Source organism: Saccopteryx bilineata, chromosome 2 (genome assembly GCF_036850765.1).
Source record: "Saccopteryx bilineata isolate mSacBil1 chromosome 2, mSacBil1_pri_phased_curated, whole genome shotgun sequence".
Lineage (NCBI taxonomy): Eukaryota > Metazoa > Chordata > Mammalia > Chiroptera > Emballonuridae > Saccopteryx > Saccopteryx bilineata.
Window position 1 is genome coordinate 149,481,257 of NC_089491.1, and position 18,396 is coordinate 149,499,652.

An 18,396-nucleotide genomic window follows, 5' to 3' on the forward strand; every position below is an offset into this window, starting at 1 on the left:
CAATTCAGAAATGCCACAGAGGGGTACGGTGTCTGAGTTCACTGTACAGCCTGTTGCCGTCATGGTTGATGCATTGACACCGCCCAGGCAGGAGCAGTGTGTCTGGTGTACCTGTAACAGAGCTGCCCTCCTGTAGGGCGGCTTCACGCCCAGCTCTCTGAACTGTCCCCTTTTGTCATATAGTAATTCAGACCAAGGTGTCTTGAAATCACTTCCTGCTCTCTCCGGATGCTCTGAGCTATCTGATGCTATAGTACACTCCAGAATTAAACTGTAGCTCTCCTTCTTTGTCAAAATCTGTGATACTCATAAGAAAAAGTCTGTGGAACATTTTGGGGGAGCTCAGGACAGAGAACCCAGCTGTTGCACTGCAGTAATTTGTATTCCTCAGCCCATTCCCACTTACCAGGCAGCCATCGATCCACCATGCACTCTATCCATTCATTCATTAGACATTTATTGCATGTTTCCTCTGTTACAGGCCTAAGTGCCAGGGATATCAAGATCAAAAGACAAACATCTCTAGGGGCGGGGACAGTAATTGAAGAGCAGGCAGGGCTGTGGAACAATCGACTATTCTTAAAGATGAGAGTCATTTGAGGGTGTGTGCTAGCTGAGTAGGAGCAATGAAGGGCAGAGAATAAGGAAAGGGATTGCCGGACCTGGCTCAGGAAGAAACGAAACGGATGTGGTGTTCTGACACCAGGTCGAGAGGTGGCATCCAGCTGTTGATAAGTATAATGACATGTGCAGGAGATCACAGTGAGTGGCTGCCATCCTCTGTGACAAAGGAGGCAAGGTCACTTGCGGAGTTTGCTGGTCTGGGAGTTAGTTGTGGAGTCTGAGGAGCACCTTGAAAGTTTGGAAGAGCTCCCTGGTAGATGAGGGAGCATCATCCTCATGGGCCTAACTGTTATAGGAACCATGAACTTTTGATAAGGCCAGTTAACACAGTTATGCGATTTATTTATTTAAATTTTTTTTGCCAGCACTTAATTGTTAACATACCCATTAAGCCATTGGAGAAGTCCATCTGAATGATTTTTCTGCTCTTCTAACTAGAAGGACATTTGTTTACAAGAGCTGAAATCCTTGGGTCTGAGCTTCACATCCTAATAGAAATGATTCCTGACTGGCACAGAGGATACAGAAGACAGTCATGGAGCCTGCTATGACTTGCTAGTGAGACAGTTGCCCCTTGCACAGGCTCGGGGTGAGTCATGTCCTCCATAGGAGAGGAGGTCAGAGCGTCTGGTCTCTCAGAATACCTGCCACCTTCACAGTACAGTGATTTAGGTTTCAGACTAATGAGTTTCCCCTCATTCATGGCTTCTCTGTCAAGATTTTTGCTGGCAAATAACAGAAATGAGTTCTAATTTAGCAGTGAAGGAATTTATCAGGAGACTGTCAGAGAGCTCACAGGTCCTTCTGGGAGGTAGTCAAACAAGCCTAGAGATTCGGCAGTCAGATGCAGTGCCCCGATCCCACTGCAGAGAGGGGGTGGGGGAAGCACGGGCACTCCCTGGGCCCAGAGCCACTGCTGGCTCCGCTGACTGGCAGTGTCCCCAAGGCTCCCACCAAAACCTCTGCTGTTTCTGGAACTGGCAGTTGCTTTTCCAGCTGCCCCAGAATGGTTTCTGCTCGGCCTGACTTCTTTGCATTGCTGGTTTATGATGCCAGGTCCGGAGGGGTGGTCTAATTAATAAGGCCAGCCAGTGTGCAGTCACTGAACTTCCCGGGAGACGAGAAACGGGAGTGTCTGAGTTTTTATCTGCAGTCATGGCTGTGGGCTCTGGAAGGAGTTGCAAGTGGCTACAGAGGCTGACGGGTGTCTATGACAGCGCCATGAAACACATGGATGAATGTTTCAGTCCTTCTGTGTTGGGTGACTCGTAGGGCCCTGGACACTGAGTTTCTAAGTTCCTCTGTAGCAGGCTGTTTGAAATTCTTCTTTGAATCTTCAGCATTTTGTTGGATCCTCTGAGAAAATGTGTGTAGAACGAATTAATAAATACATTCTTTCAACAAACATGTAGCGGCATAAACTCTGTGCCAATAATGTTGAACATTGCTTGCGGGATCAAAATTGCTTTTACGCAATAGCAAAGAAAGTAGCAGGGAGGAACAAGGAGTGGACTACCATGCAAGACTCAAAATATGAGCATTAGGATCTAGAGCGAAGAAATACTGCCTATGTACCAAGCAGGATGAGTCTGAATCAGCTTCCCAAGTGGAGGTCGGGAGATGGTGGATCGGTAGAAAGGCTGAAAAACTCGTCCGGGCAGATTGTGGGGCGGATTGCAGAGTCTGCAGGGGTAGGAGGCCTGGAGCGGAGGGGACAGTCACCTGCTGGGAGCAGAGCAGGGAAGCTGTGCTTCAAGCTCTCCTCCCATTGGACTGGGCATTTCTAGGCAAGTTGCTTATTTAGTTTTAGGGCAGGAGCAGTAATTGCTGGTTTTTCCTTAAGTGACTATTGTATGCTCAAACAGCAACAAGCAATTACATCTGTTACATTTGCAAAGCTCTACTACAGTGTCCGGCATGTTGTAGTTCTATATAACCATTTATTAAATACGTATAAATAAAGCAATGTTCTCTTTCTGCTAATTCCACAAAATGGTAGGGATTCCACTTGCACTCACGTTTAGCCAAACGCCAGGTGTATTTTTATCTTTGACAGTCTGTCATTTTCAGTCAGCATCTGCTTTCCATTCTCTGGATGCTTTGCCTGTCCCAGGCACTGTCTGTGGCACAGCGGCTCAGGGCTGCCTCTGCCCGCTCACAGCAGGCAAATCACAAGTGGTGCTCCTGCACCACAGTGGCCTAACCACCAGACCCACCGATGCCCCACCGATGCCCCACACCTTAGCTCAGTGATGCTCTATCTTAGCAGCTGAAGTTACATGGGAAAATTTTTTTTAAATTTACCTTCTTCAGCTTTCTTCAGTTGGGAGAATTGGTCCAGTTTACCTCCTGTGATTACGAGAGATGGAAATTCTAGTCTGTGTGCTCTATTGGAGTGATTTAGATCTATAAACCTCACGAGAACCTCAAAAGGAAGCTGGTGAGGTTTTCTCCATTTGATAGATGAGAAAAACGAGGCAAGTGTTTGTCTTGGGCCAGAGGTCAAAGAGCTGGCAGGTAACGGCCCCAGAATGTGAACACAGGCGGTCTGAGCCATGTCCAGTCATTTTCCTCTTTCCATTAAGCAGTGTAACTGTTTCTTCATCAAAAGCATTCTTTGAAAAGGTCAAACAAGGTTCTACCTTCACATGCTTCCCTTACAACTTAGGACACAGTTTGGTAAAAACCCTATCCAGATATAGAATTTAATATTAATAAATACAGTACTATAGTCTGTATCTTTTCAAATGGCCGTGTAACATGGACAGATATGTTATCTATTAATTCTCTATTTTTGTAGCCTTAGATTTTTTTATAGCTTCAAAACCATTTCAGTCTTGCATAGAGAAAAATTCCTTTGTTTTGCCAAAATTTTCTGTGTTTTATTGAATTTTGTCAAAGCATGCAGAGATGAAATACACGTATCCAAAATGAAACCATCTGAATATCCGGTAGGGAAATAACATTTTTAAAATTTAGAATGTCAGATCTCAGCTGTAACTGGTGAATGACATCAGCGAATGGTACTGAAAAACCTCTATTTGTGTGCAAAACCTCTTATAAGCCAAAAAAAAGTCCTTGGAATTATGTCCAATTTAGAGTTCTTTATGGTTCTCAAATGACTGAAAATTCTTGGGGACAACCACAGGCTTTCCAGAGTGCTAAGAGAATAATCCAAGTGCACTCCACGGCCCTCCATCCGAGAAGCCCGACACCCGCAGGTCACCCACAGCCAGGGCAAGCTCATTGCTTCTGTGCCATTTTGAGCAAAAGTCTCTCTTCATCAAGTCCAAACTGGTTCGTTGTTAAAAAACAAAAAACTGATTTGTTGTATTTTGTTAAAAAAAAAAAAGGTTTTTCTGCCCCTAGTAAAACTAAAGTCCTATTATGTTTTCCAATTTCTTTTAACAGAGGAAAAGACGAGCATATGAATCTAACCTCATCAATGATGGCCTGCAGCTAGAAGCAACAAGATCGGTAAGTGGCAGTCCCCGCAAACCCTTGACTGACCATGGATGGCTTTTGGGAACCTCGTGTCACTTGGAATGGCATTTAAAACATGCAACCCCAGCCATGCCTTAGTTGCAGGCTGGGAGGGGCGTCAGTCGTAATCTGCATTATAGAATCTATTTATTGCTTAATTTTTTTATTTATTAACTTTAGAGAGGAAGGGAGGAGGAGAGAGAAAAAATAGAATCAATTTGTTCCACTTATTTATGCATTTATTGATTGACTTGGCCCTGGGGATCGAACCTACAATCTTGGTGTATTAGGGCCCTGCTCAAACAAACTGAGCTACCCAGCCAGGGTGAATGTATTTGTTTGTGATCAAAGCAGGCAGATCTTCTGTAGAGGCCAACGAATAGAACAATAAAACCAGTATAAATCACTGTTTCTTCCCCCCTCTCCTTTTTTTTTTAATGTGAGAGAGAGACAAGAAGGGAGAGAGATGAGAAGTATCAACTTGTAGTTGTGTCACTTTAGTTGTTCATTGATTGCTTCTCATACGTGCCTTGACCAGGAGCAGTGGGGCTCAAACCAAACCAGTGACCCCCTGATCAGGCCAGCGACCATGGGATCATTGATCCTGCACTCAAGCTGGATGAACCTGCACAAGCCAATGACCTCGGGATTTTGAACTTGGGACCTCAGCGTCCCAGGTCAACTCTATCCACTGTGCCACTGCCTGTCAGACTAAGTGATTGTTTTCTTTCTTTTAAGAATTTTTTAAAAGATTTTTTTATTATACAAATAATAGTTTATCAAAAAAGTGTAGTGATAATAAAAATCATCTCTATCTTACTTATCCATCAATAACTTTGTAGTCCTTCTAAACGTGTTTTTGTTCAAATACATAAATTTTTCTCTTCTGAAAAGGGAAATTACTATATCACAAGGATTTAATTTGCTTTTTCTCTTTTAATACAGTGTGTCCGTAAAGTCATGGTGCACTTTTGACCGGTCACAGGAAAGCAACAAAAGACGACAGAAATGTAAAATCTGCACCAAATAAAAGGAAAACTCTCCCAGTTTTATACCTATTCGATGTGGGCTCACACACAGATTTTTTAGGGCTCCTTAGGTAGCTATCCCATATAGCCTCTACAGACTCGTCACTGACTGATGGCCTACCAGAACGGGGTTTCTCCACCAAACTGCCGGTTTCCTTCAACTGCTTACCCCATGAGTAATGTTATTCCTATGTGGTGGCACTTCATTATAAACATGCCGATATTCATGTTGCACTTTGGTCACGGATTTGAATTTAGCGAGCCACAGAACACACTGAACTTTCCTCTGTACCGTCCACATCTCGACTGGCATGGCTGTGGGCTGCTCCACTGTATGCACGGTGTTACGTCATCATCTGCACATGCACACATGCTGCCACATCATCCTACAGAAACTGGGAGGATTTTCCTTTTATTTGGTACAGATTTCACATTTCTATCATCTTTTGTTGCTTTCCTGTGACCTGTCAAAAGTGCACCATGACTTTACGGACACACTGTATATAGTAAATGTATTTCTGTGTTAATAAACTTCCTTTGACATTTTTTTATTGACTACATAATATCGAACAGGTATATAATAAATTAAAGAGTCCTAGGTTTAAGAAATTAAAAAATTGTTAATACAAGAACATGGCAATGAATATTCTGGTGTTTTTATTCTTACTACTTTGGATGGAGTGATGGACAAATTAACAAGCTTGCTTTTCTTCATTTAAAATATTAGTAACTTTATGAAAGAACTATAAGAATTTTAATTATTTTCTCAGTAATTCAAATCAAGGAATTATCTTTCAGGCAGAAAGTTTAAGAGGATTTGCAAATCTACCTTTTTTTCTATCTTCACTTTTATTAGTATTTGTGTTCATGTACTTGTGTGTTTTAACTACCTGCCATGTAAGAAATAGCTGTGTGTTTTAAACTTGTGAAAATAGTTGGCTTAGCTTCTTAAGTTGTGTTTTTATTCTTCCAATATAGGTTTTGGATGACAGGCTTGTGTTTGTAAAGGTGCATGCCCCATGGGAGGTGTTATGTACATATGCTGAGATAATGCACATCAAATTGCCTCTGAAGCCCAATGATCTAAAAACCCGGTCCTCAGCCTTCGATAATTTCAACTGGTTTAGCAAATTCCTTCAAGTAGACGAAAGTATCATCAAGCCAGAGCAGGAGTTTTTCACTGCCCCATTTGAGAAGAACCGGATAAGTGATTTTTATATTCGTGACAGAGATACCTTCTTTAATCCAGCCACCAGAAGCCGCATTGTAAGTCTAAACCAAGTTTAGCTGTTGTCTTGGGGAGGTTTGGAACCTGCTGTTGAATATAGTTAGTGGTTTGGTCTGGTCGGCTTTTTGTTTTATTTTTAGAAGCTGCCACACATATAAAAGAAATGTACCTCCAGATTCCTGTTCTAATAATGAGGAATGATTGGTTAGTTATACTGAGTAAACCACACAATTGGAATCTTCTTAGGTTTACTTCATCCTCTCTCGGGTCAAGTATCAAGTAAGCAACAACGTGAAAAAGTTTGGGATCAACAAACTTGTAAGCTCTGGGATCTACAAGGCGGCTTTCCCTCTCCATGATGTAAGTCAAATAGCAAAAACGAAATAAAGCACCTAATTTACACTCAGTGTTAATAAGGAAGAGCTAAATCTTCTTGACCTTATTTAAGTTTCTGTCTTGGTAAAATAAAGATGATATATTAAAAAATTGCAAGCGTATCCAGGACAGGAACCAGGCTGCATTGTTCACTGCTAAATCCTTGGTAAATGAGTGAATGAATGAATGAACAAATGAATGAACCAATGAACGGTAGCTCTCCCATGGTTAGCGTGGGGAGCAGGGTAGAATAGTGGTGAAGAGCATGGGCTCTGAGGCCAAAGTGCCTGCTCTTCCGTTTTCTAGCTGATGACCTTGGGAAAGCCAGTTAGTCTCTCCTTTCTTCAATGTCTTTGTTAATAAAATGGGAATAATGATAGTACCTACCTCAGATTTACTGTGAGGATTAATTAATCCATGGCAAATGTTAGAACAGTTGCTGGCATATAATAACTACTATATCTGTGTTAGCTATTTCCATAATACCAACAGATGTTATCATCAACCAGAAAAGTATTAGTTCTTTGTAAGCAAAAATACACGTTAGAACTTTTCATTTATCATTTTCGTAACATAGGGGTTATTTTTTTCCCTCCTGAAACACCATTTCAGATTGTGCCCTGGAATACCACAGGGCTTTTAAAAAGGCATTTGTCAGGGTTCTTGTCATACTGTCAGTACAGCAGTGTTGACATTTTTAAAGAACTATGTTCTAAGATGATAGCAACTCCTCAAATTCAAGAGCACTTCTCCAGCTGATAACATCTCACATGAGATGAAATTTTTAAAATGTGACTGCTTCAAGCCCTTAGTGATTCCATAAATGCAAGGATATTATATCTAAGTGCTTTAAATAAATTCTGCCATTAAAATAAATGAAATACTATGTTATATTGTACTGTTACTTTGTTACATTCACCTTCAGTTATCTAAATCTCTAAGACCAAAGAAAGCAAACACTGAGAATGATAATTGCTACTGTGTTGTTCATGTATTTGTGGATGAAGACAGTATTGGACTGTACCATATAAGGTAACAAAGCTAGGATACCTACAGCTACTTGATACACATGCATGCATCCAGAACAGAGAGGAGGAAGATGCTGAGTTTCCTGGTTAAGAGACCTAACACAGCAGTCCAGCCATGTGTTTTATATTTGTGCCCTTGCAAAATTAGCAGTGATAGCAGGCCACTTGCAGAGAGCTCTCATGGATATAATCTGGGATGCCAAGGTTAGAGTACTGAGTTGGCATCTGGCCGTGGCCAGTTCTTTTTTTTAAAAACCTTTGTAATTGTAGGGGTGCCACATCCAGGCTAAGAAATGATCTCAGGTGGCATTTGGAAGGGAGGTGAGTGGAGGTCAGGCCCCGTGTTAAGGTTAGGCTGGGTGATAACTTGGTTCTAGTTACAGCAGGAAGGAAAACCAGTCAGACAGAAAGAAGAGTGACTGAATTTAAGAAGAGGCAGGAGGTTTTGTTTCATGAATAAACTAAGTGTATAACATGATATTAAGCTTCTTTATTATTTATATTCTACATGTTGTCACTGAATAACTGTTGAGTTTGGGAAAAAGAAGTCTTGGTTTTAGAACTGATCCTGCCTCTCCCCAGTCAAGGCCCAGCTTCTCCTGAGTGTCCAAGGAGTGGGCTGGACTCTCAGGTGTCACTCCATTGTGGCAGCTTTGGCACTTCAGTGGCCTAGTGTTTTATTGTTTAGGACTGACCCAGTTGTAGGACATTAACATCCACGAGACTCCCACCAAGTACCTGCTGCCTTCTCCAGGATTGTCACAACAAAACATTTCTCCCCACCCACATTTGCAAGTGGCCCTCAAGGTGTTAGTAATGCCCCTAGCAGAGGATCACTAAAGATGATGTGGTATCTCAGTCCACTTGAGCAAGTAAGGGCCCCTTATTCAGCAATGACTGAAGGTGTAGCACCGCGTTTTAGTAAATGGATTTGTGAACATGTGGTGATTGCAGTGCTCACTTGATTGATTTTGCTTCCCAGTGCAACTTCAGCCATCCATCAGAGGATTTCACCTGCCCAAATGAGCGCTACCTTCTGTACAGGGAGTGGGCTCATCCTCGAAGCATATACAAAAAGCAGCCCTTGGATCTTATCAGGTAAGGCAGCAATTTTCAACCAGTGTGCAGCAAGAATTTTTAAAACATGCAATACTTGACTATTTAGTCAGGGGCACTGACCTCTTTTGTCTTAGCTTGTCAAATTAAAAAGAAAATAACACCAGTCAATACAACAATAGCCATCCAAAGTGTGTGCCTTAATCTTGAACCATAAATATATATGTCATGTAATAGAATTGCATCTTATTGGTCTTGTTGAATAATAAGGCTACATCTGATTGGTTTATTCTTGGTATCAGAAGTGCTTATAGACAAACAAGTACAGGCACCTGATTTTTTAAAAAGTCACTTTGGAGCAAAAAGGGTAAGTAATTACTATTATTATTTTCTTTTTATGAATGAAAATTATGCCTACTTTTTGGTTAGATTGGCAAAAAATACATTTTTTGGTATGCCACAGAATTTTAGTAATTAGTTTACATGTGCCATGAGCTAAAAAGTAGTTGAAAATCACTGAGGTAAGATGTTGTGGACTCAGGGTTGCCCTCATGGCATCAAAGTGTGACAATACCCAGAGTCCTGCCAACCAGGCAAGGACTCACCTGGACCTCTGAGCTTTGTTGCCCAGAGTTGCTACATGCTTGATTGAGTCATTACCCCATGGCTCAATCTCCAACCCCTTTTTCTGCTCAGAGATTGTACCAGTATCACATAGCTGAAAGCTTCAACTCTAATCATATGCTTGGTCTTTATGGTGTGGCCAACCCCCTTTCTGAGCCATATCATTAGCGTAAACTCTCCAGGGGGTCACCATGAATAACAAAGACAAGCCTATCTTCAGAAATTCCAATGGTTTAGAGGTTACCTCCCAAGAACTGGCAATAAAGGCCCACCAAATGCTTCATTACATAGGAGTAAATGTTAGATTAAGCTTAAATTGTATGATAAGAGATAAATTTTCACTGCTCTTCTGTATGTGTTGTTAGATAATCGTTTCACTCTGTCACGTGAATGTCACATGTAGTTCAACATCTGTCTTCTCAAAGCACCAATGTTATCTGCTCTCCAGAAGCTTATGTCACCTTGGAAAGGCGGCTGGAAAGAGATAGACCAAAAACAACCAAGCAGACAAAGAAAATTTCTGGTTGAAATAAAGAAAATAACAGGGATGAGATGGGGGAGGAGAGAGGAAGAAGAATGGGCCAGAAAGTTATCTTTAAGTAAGTGTGACACAGTAAAAAGGAGCCAGGACTTTGAAGAATTGGAAGAAGTCATTCCAGGAATAGGAGCTGCGATGGGTGATGCCCTGAGGCACAAACACGGGGTCGGTTTTGAGGAGCTATCAAAGACCCGTGCTGGTGCGAAAGGAATGATCAGACACAGGTTTATCAGGGAAGCAGGCGCATGGAAGAGAGTTTGGACGAGTGCTGTTGTGATATTTTGAGCGGTTGAGTCATTTTCTCTTGTTCACATTTTGCAAAGTTAATGAGGAGAATGCAGAGGGCACAGGAAGCAGGGAGAGCAGGTAGGAGGCTAATAGAGTGGGCCAGGTGAGAGATCGTGGGAGCAGACATAGGATGGATTTCAGGCGCAGAGTTGATAGGTCTTGGTTACAGTTTGGATGTCGAGGGTGAGGCGAGGAAAGTCGCAGATCCCCAGGTGGCCTGGAGAACCTGTTCTTTCCACAGTATCTCAAAGCCCCATGCTGTTGCCTACTTGGGAAACTCTATTAACCTGAAAAGTAAGAATGTTAAGATGTTGAGTAGTTGTTCTTTTGTTTTATTTTACATTTTATTATGAGAAATTTCAAACATAAAAAAATTGAAATGTACAGCAAACCGGCGTCTGTCCTGTCACCCGGCTTCAGTCTTGTTCATCTTTATCTCGCCCACCCTCCCAACCCCCTCCACTGCAGAAAATGCCAAATATCGTATCATTTCATGAGTAAAATGAGATCTCTTTTAAATAGAACTCGAATACTCTTCAATCAGTGTTCACCTTACCCCAATACGTATTTTCTTTAGCTAGGTAATTTGATCCTCATTTTAAAGCTTGATCTAATTGACATTCAATTTAGTGCAAGAATACTTGATGTGTGGAATATCATACTTCTGTCAGAAGATGCATAATGTCCACTGTCTCTTTTTTATTTTTTTTTGGATGATAGCAGCCAGAAATGATTATTGCCTAGATTTATTGTTTCATAAGGGATTTCATTTCATTATTTCATGTGTTCATATTCTAATGCCCTCCCTCATTTATTAGCTGGATTATAACCATGAAGAGGTTCTTTCTCTCCTTAATTCTGGGCATCCTGGCCTGACCAGGCAGTGGCGCAGTGGATAGAGCATCGGACTGGAATGTAGAGGACCCAGGTTTGAGACCCCAAAGTTGCCAGCTTGAGCACGGGCTCATTTGGTTTGAGCAAGGCTCACCAGCTTGAGCCCAAGGTCGCTGGCTCGAGCAAGGAGTCACTCGGTCTACTGTAGCCAGCGTCCCCCTCCTTGTCAAGGCACATGTGAGAAATCAATCAATGAACAACTAAGGAACAGCAACGAAGAATTGATGTTTCTCATCTCTCTCCCTTCCTGTCAGTCTGTCCCTATCTGTCCCTCTCTCTGACTCTCTCTGTCTCTGCCACAAAAAAAAATCTGGATATCCTGTAGGATAGAATTTTAAAAGAGGATGTTTGTAAATATACAAATATTTGAACTTGACATTCACATGGGGTTTTCCTTTTATTATTTTCCATTTATGTTAAATCTATAGGATCTAATAGCAGGGTGATGGATTTGATGGGTTCTTAATCATTTTTATGGGCTTGGGGTTTTAGGGGGTTAAAGAAAACAATTTTTTCTCTATTTTAAGAATATTTTTTCTAAGGAAAATGGCACTATTCCCCAGGGGGTCCACATCACATGTTCCCTTCTTTGCTTCCCACTCGTAGTCCCTAAACAGCTCGGACCTGTCAATCTTCATCTGTGGCTCCAGGGATTTCCAGAGGAAAGGGGGTTCTTTCCCAGCAAGCAAACCAAACAAACCATAAGGAGCCACTGGAAGCAACAGACTTTGAACTGACAAAAAGAAAAGTTTCCACAAAAACTACCTAAGAGTGATAAGAGAAAATATGGTATCCATAACACAAGGATGAGATTCTACAGGGGGAAAAAAATGCTGTCAGTAAAATGTAGCTCTTGAAAATTAAAAACGATAGAACAACAACAACAAAAACACACACCCTAATAGCAGTGTTAGAACATAAAGTTGAAGAAATTGTGCAGAACCTAAAGCAAAAATACAAATGGTAGGAATAAAAGGGGAAAGGGTGAAATATGGAAGATCAGTCCAGGATGTACAATGAACAAATAATAGGAGGGCTAGAAACCAGACTAGAGAAAATGGAGGGAAGGAAATCAGAGTATGGGGCCAGGAGAAGTCTCTAGATGGAGGGTCCTACTGAGTGCCCAGCCCAGAAAAGCCACCACAATGTGACACCTCAAAAAGAAAGCCTCCAGAAAAAAAACAGGCCTCCTGTGAAGGAGTGAGGCTCAGAATACCATTGACTTCTCTGCAACTACACTACAGGGTAGAAGAAAAGAGAAATAAGTTCAAATGTCTGAGGAAGGTTGATAAGTGCACAGAAAACTAAGCAGTGAGCTACCAAGACAATTACTAACTCCAGGAAAACAAAATATTGGGCAGGAAAGAAAAAGTAAGCAGAGCAGATGACCTGATTCAGCCATGAATGGTCTTTACAGACTCATAATAATGTAAAGCAAGAAGATCAATCTAACCAAAATTATAATGTAACTATGTCAAGAGGTTGGAGGGAATGGAGGTACGGACGTGTAGATGAGACGAGAGGCTGAAAGAGAACTTAATCCTCATCTTCCAGAGCAGAAAGTCAATAGGTGATACATAAAACTGAAAAATCAATAAGCAACACTAAAGTGTATTATTTAGAGATACAGAGGTAAATATTCCAAGAAGCATCTGTGAGAATTGAATGTGGTTGCTTCTGGGCAACAGGAAATGGGGCAAGTTGCTAGGGACAACTATTTAATTCTCTAATGAATGTATAGTTACAACTTTGATTAAAATAAAAACAAAGCTGAGTTTTTAAAAACTGGTGTTAAGAATTGGGACAGTTTTGGCAGAGAGATAACAATTAGAATATTGCATTTCAGGGCATCCTCACTATTCCCAGCCTTTCAGCAAGAACTGTGAGACGGGCTCTGTTTCAGATTCAGAACATCTGACCCCTTGCCTCCAGTGTAGTGTGGAAACCTTCAGAAGTAATAAACTCCCTGTCTTTATGGATACCCAATAGAGTCTGCCTGACCGTCTCTGTAAATGTAGCAGGATATTTTTACTAGTAGGGGTAACGGGTGTGGACCAGGCAAACTTTTAACATCCTTTCCAATTTTAAGTGTAGTATTTCTAGGGTGGATGGTTGGTAAGAAATTATGACTGAAAACCCAACAGCCAAGAGTCCAAGACATCTCAAGCCAGTGTCCAGGCTTTCTCTTCCAGGCAGTCTCTTGAGCCGGCCATTGGCCCGCTGTGCATGTGCCAGACAGCAAAGCCCCAGCCACATGAAAATGGACACACTTTGTCCTCCTGGTTGCATGTTGATCTCATCCCTTCCGATTCCCCAGGGATGTGACCCGCACCAGGCTTGTAAGGAGGGGCTGGTCTCACAGCTGCCCTGTGAGAACTGGTCCAGCCCTTGGATGTTCCTGTCTGAGATCCCAGCTTCTCAGAGCTAGGTCCCCACTAGTTAAACCCAAGGAGCTCCTCACAGCTCCATGCTGAGCCAGAAGTATCACACCGGCCTCAGAGTCAAGTAACTGAAATGCTAGACTGAAGGAATGCAGGGCGGTGGGTTCCTCAGTCATGTCCATCCCGCCCTCTCCCGCTGTCACAAGGACTTCTCTAAATATTTTGATCAGAGGCACATTCCATTATGTGAGTAATTGTTACTCATATCAGTCATTATATTGATTATTTGTGATTTACATTATATATTATTTGTGATTTACATTACATTTGTTCCAAGGAAGTTCCCTAGATAAGTGAAAGCAGGTAACTGAGCAGATGGTCCGTGTTGATTTGTTTCGTGAACATTGAGAAGCATCTTTCGGGGAATGTGACAAATGTGCTGCTCTTTACAACAGATAATGGTGATTCTCTCTCTCTGTCTCTTTCTCTGCTCCAGAGTCAGCATTTTTCCTTCCTTTGCTCTGTTCGGACTTATTTTGCTTTAACAGACTACCAGGGGTCAGGAACCTTTTTGGCTGAGAGAACCATGAACACCACATATTTTAAAATGTATTTCCATGAGAGCCATACAACAACCCGTGTACGTTACACATTATCCAATAAAAATTTGGTGTTGTCCCAGAGGACACCTGTGATTGGCTCCAGCCACCCACAACCATGAACATGAGCAGTAGGAAATGAATGGATTGTAATACATGAGAATGTTTTATATTTTTAACGTTATCATTTTTTTATTAAAGATTTGTCTGTGAGCCAGATGCAGCCATCAAAAGAGCCACATCTGGTTTGTGAGCCATAGGTTCCCAACCCCTGGTAATCAGTTCTCTCATATGTAAACTACTTTTTGGTTTATATTGGAATTTGGGGTCTGCTATGAGCATGAGTGTGTTTCTAGTGTGAATTGAGTCAGATGTTCGAGCTCAAAAGCTTCTCTTATTTAAAATCAGAAATTCATATGCAGATGAAGCTATGGAATGATTATCTGTGTCCTCTAAAAGTATTTTCTATCTTCAGGAAATACTATGGAGAGAAGATTGGAATCTATTTTGCTTGGCTGGGCTATTACACTAAGATGCTCCTCCTGGCAGCGGTAGTGGGCGTGGTTTGCTTTCTCTATGGCTATATCAATCGAAATAACTGCACGTGGAGGTAAGCCCTGTTTATTCCTTGTTACCGTGCTGAAAGCTGATGAGACATAAAATTATTTTTAGAGTCTTAGGTTTTTTAGTAAGAGAAGACTCATCGCAGAACAGTTACTGCTTTAGGTGATGTATCCCTTATGTTCTGAGTGAAATAATTAAATGGAGTGGAAATTATTTCCTTAGATAATGCAGCCCAGTCTCTGTCAGGAATATTATCCCTAGGAAGCCCTTCAATATTTTAAGACAATACTTTGTTTGAAAAAGAAAGGAGGTCTGGAGGGACGATCATCCTTGAACCTCTGGCCTCTGGAGGAATGCTTTACTTAGCCCTATAGATGTGGGACAATTACAGCTTTGATTTCTTCAAAGTTTCAATAACAAAACTGGTAAAATTGGTATTTCTATGCTTTTAGAAATTATTTCTTAATATATATTAGGAAACACATACTTAAAAACTTAAGTGAACAGTACTTTTGTTTTCGTTTTACTTTTTAAAAATTAGCTTTTACAAAGATGGGGTGGGGGAATGAGTGATAAAGAAAGAGCGTGTGCTTGGTGTTGGAATTCTGACACCAGCTGCACTGTCTAAAGAAAACTACCTGTGTGCCAGGACACTGAGTTTTACCCTCACTCTTCTGAATTATGTTGTTATGCTTCTGCTTTTGGTGCTCTCAACCTTCAGAAGAGATGCAACACTAACCCAAGTATTTTCTTTTGATCTTCTGGCTTGTATCCAGATGTGACAGCCAGATCAAAATTTCTGCACACCAGCAATGAGCAGACCAGATTTTTCTGGCTCCCCAGGAAGGATGTTTCCGTGGCAGACATGACGTATAGGCATAATTACCCATTCTGTTTAACAGAGGATGCTGAGTGTTTTGTACCCACCATGGCTTCTTAGCTAAAAAGCTGCAGATGGAATAAGCCTTGTAATGCAGCATTCTGTCTACTAGTTTGCGGTATATTCAAGAATTCAAATGCTTATCTTTACCTAAGAAATGAAATAAAGAAAGAAAGAAAGCTTCAGATAGTCTTTGAAGTACAGACTTCTCTTTACTGAAAAAGCTTGGCACGAATGGATAAATATTGATACTCTTTGCCTAATATGTCTTTGGCTTCTCCATTGTTTTGTGTATTTTTCTAGCTCCATTTCCCCCAATAAAAGGCATCTTAAAAAGCATACTTTCAAAGTGCAAAGGTATATTTTTATTGAGTTTTTGAATGGTGGTTGTAGACAGTATTCTTATAGAGATGTAGCTGTTTTTCCTCAAATACCCCTTAGGTTGCTGTAAATTAATTCTGCCATTGTTCTTATTACTTATATAGAGGAATAAACTTTCTGAGACCTTTACCCAGACATTCTAAAAGTGCTCCCTATGCCCATTTGTAACTGACTTATTTGTAAGACCAACTAATTTCACACTCCAGCCCATTCACGTAAAAGTCCCTCTGAGGCCCTGGCCAGTTGGCTCAGTGGTAGAGTGTCGGCCTGGCGTGCAGGAGTCCCTGGTTCGATTCCTGGCCAGGGCACACAGGAGAAGCACCCATCTGCTTCTCCAGCCCTCCCCCTCTCCTTCCTCTCTTGTCTCTCTCTTCCTCTCCCGCAGCCGGGGCTCCATTGGAGCGAGGTTGGCCCGGGTGCTGAGGATGGCTCTGTGGCCTGTGCCTCAGACGCTGGAATGGCTCTGGATGCAACGGAGCAATGCCCCAAATGGGCAGAGCATCGCCCCTGGTGGGCATGCCGGGTGGATCCCGGTCGGGCGCATGAGGGAGTCTGTCTGACTGCCTCCCTGTTTCCAACTTCAGGAAAAAAAAAAAAAAGTCCGTCTGAATGGCATCTCTTAGAGGGAGCAGAGTGTATCCTGGTGTTAGTTTGTTGGTTTTTTCTTATTAATTTTTAGCAGTTCTTTAAATACTCTGGTGAAATGCCCTTTGTCATTTTTTATGTGTTATAAAACTTCCACCAGTTTGCAGTTAATTCTTTTCTTCCCTCCCTTTATGGTATATATTGATGAAGTTTTCACTTTTGAAAGATTTTGAATTTGTCAATATTTTTCTTTATGTTTTATGCCTTTTGATTTCTTATCTATGGAATCTCTTGTTACCCCAATGTTATCTGAATATTCTCTTTTTTGTTGTTGTTCTAATGATTTGGTGCTGTTGCATTCTCATTTGCCACCTAGAATAAATTGTAGGTGCCACCTAGAATAAATTGTAGGCTTTGGGAGTTCAATTTCACATTTTTCCACATGGATGTTACATTGCGGCAGCCCCATTTATGAAATGTCAGTCTCACCTACTGGTTTGCTGGGCCAGCCCTTTCTTAAATCAGTTTTTGTACTTGTTTATGTCTTTCTGAACTCTATTTTGTTTTCTTGGTCAGTTTTTCTTAACCTATGCCAATAGCATCTTGTTTTTTAGGGTGTTTTAAATCTTCCAAGCCTTTTGGTCTTCTAATTGAATCCACAGCTCAAATGGGGGAGAAATTACATCTTTAAGTATTGATTTTTCCAAACTACGAACATGATAACCTATCTGCTTACATAGGATTCACTATGTATATTTCCCTCTGTCAGAACAGTTTTATAATTTTCTCCATATAAATCGTATACCTCTTGTGTTCGATTTATTCTTTGGCTCTTTATATTTTTTAAGCTATTGAAAAAAAGTATTTAAAAAAATTCCTAATTGTTGCAGGTCTGTAGGGGCACAATTCCTTTTGCAACCCTAGGCATATTTTGCATATTAATTTTGTGTCCTGCAAACTTACTAAACTCACCTATTCCCATTACTTATCTATAGATTCTACTCTACAGACAACCATATGATCTGTTAGCAAAAGCATGGGTTATCTTCCTTCCTGACCAATCTTCCCATCTTTGTTTTTCTTAACTTACCATGTGGGCCATGACCTCAACTAAGAAGTGGCAATAGAAAAACCCAGTGTCTTCTTTCAGATGTATAGGAAATACTTTCAGCGTTTTAACACTAAGTATAATGTTTTTTACATGATTTATGTAGCAAGCCTTTATCAATGAGGTTAATGAAGTTCATTTTCAGTCTTAGTTTTATAAGAATTTAGTTTAGTTTTGTTCTCTTATGACAAATGGATATTGGATTTTTATCATCCTGCTAGAAATGAAGTCCTCCTTTCTATTCATTATATGTTTTAAATTAAACATTTTTTCTTTTCTTTAGCAAAGAAGTTTGTGATCCTAAAATTGGCGGTGAGATCATAATGTGTCCACAGTGTGATAAAATTTGTCCATTCTGGAAACTCAATATTACTTGCGAGTCCTCACAGGTAATTTTTGTTATTCTAAACATTTTCCAATGAATGATATTTTTTCTTCTAATAATTTTAGTACTACATAGAAATTATATTTTTTTCTCTGAGGAATTCAGAAAAGTAAGATACTTGCCCTTCATTCTGAAATGTAGGTGTGGAATACATGCGTTTATTCCTCTCTTACAATTAATAAATTGGGATTAAAAGCCTTATCTAAAATATCCTACAAGGTCAGTGAGGAACTATGGAAAAGTGAAACTATTGGAGCATTTCAAGTAATCAAAGCAGAAATCTCAAATTTGGCTTATCTCATGAATACTATTTAATAGGTTTACTAGTATAAGTATTTTCCTTAATT

General features: G+C 40.8%; 1 protein-coding gene across 3 annotated transcripts in view; it reads left to right on the forward strand.

Moving 5' to 3' along the window:
- ANO6 (anoctamin 6) overlaps positions 1-18,396 on the forward strand; it is a 217,323-nt gene that overhangs the window by 144,688 nt on the left and 54,239 nt on the right. For all 3 annotated transcript variants that reach the window (XM_066258167.1, XM_066258168.1, XM_066258169.1), the window contains 6 exons: positions 4,036-4,101; positions 6,114-6,401; positions 6,610-6,723; positions 8,749-8,864; positions 14,622-14,756; positions 17,948-18,053. In XM_066258167.1, the coding sequence (XP_066114264.1) occupies positions 4,036-4,101; positions 6,114-6,401; positions 6,610-6,723; positions 8,749-8,864; positions 14,622-14,756; positions 17,948-18,053 (825 nt within the window). The remainder of the gene's footprint in view (positions 1-4,035; positions 4,102-6,113; positions 6,402-6,609; positions 6,724-8,748; positions 8,865-14,621; positions 14,757-17,947; positions 18,054-18,396) is intronic.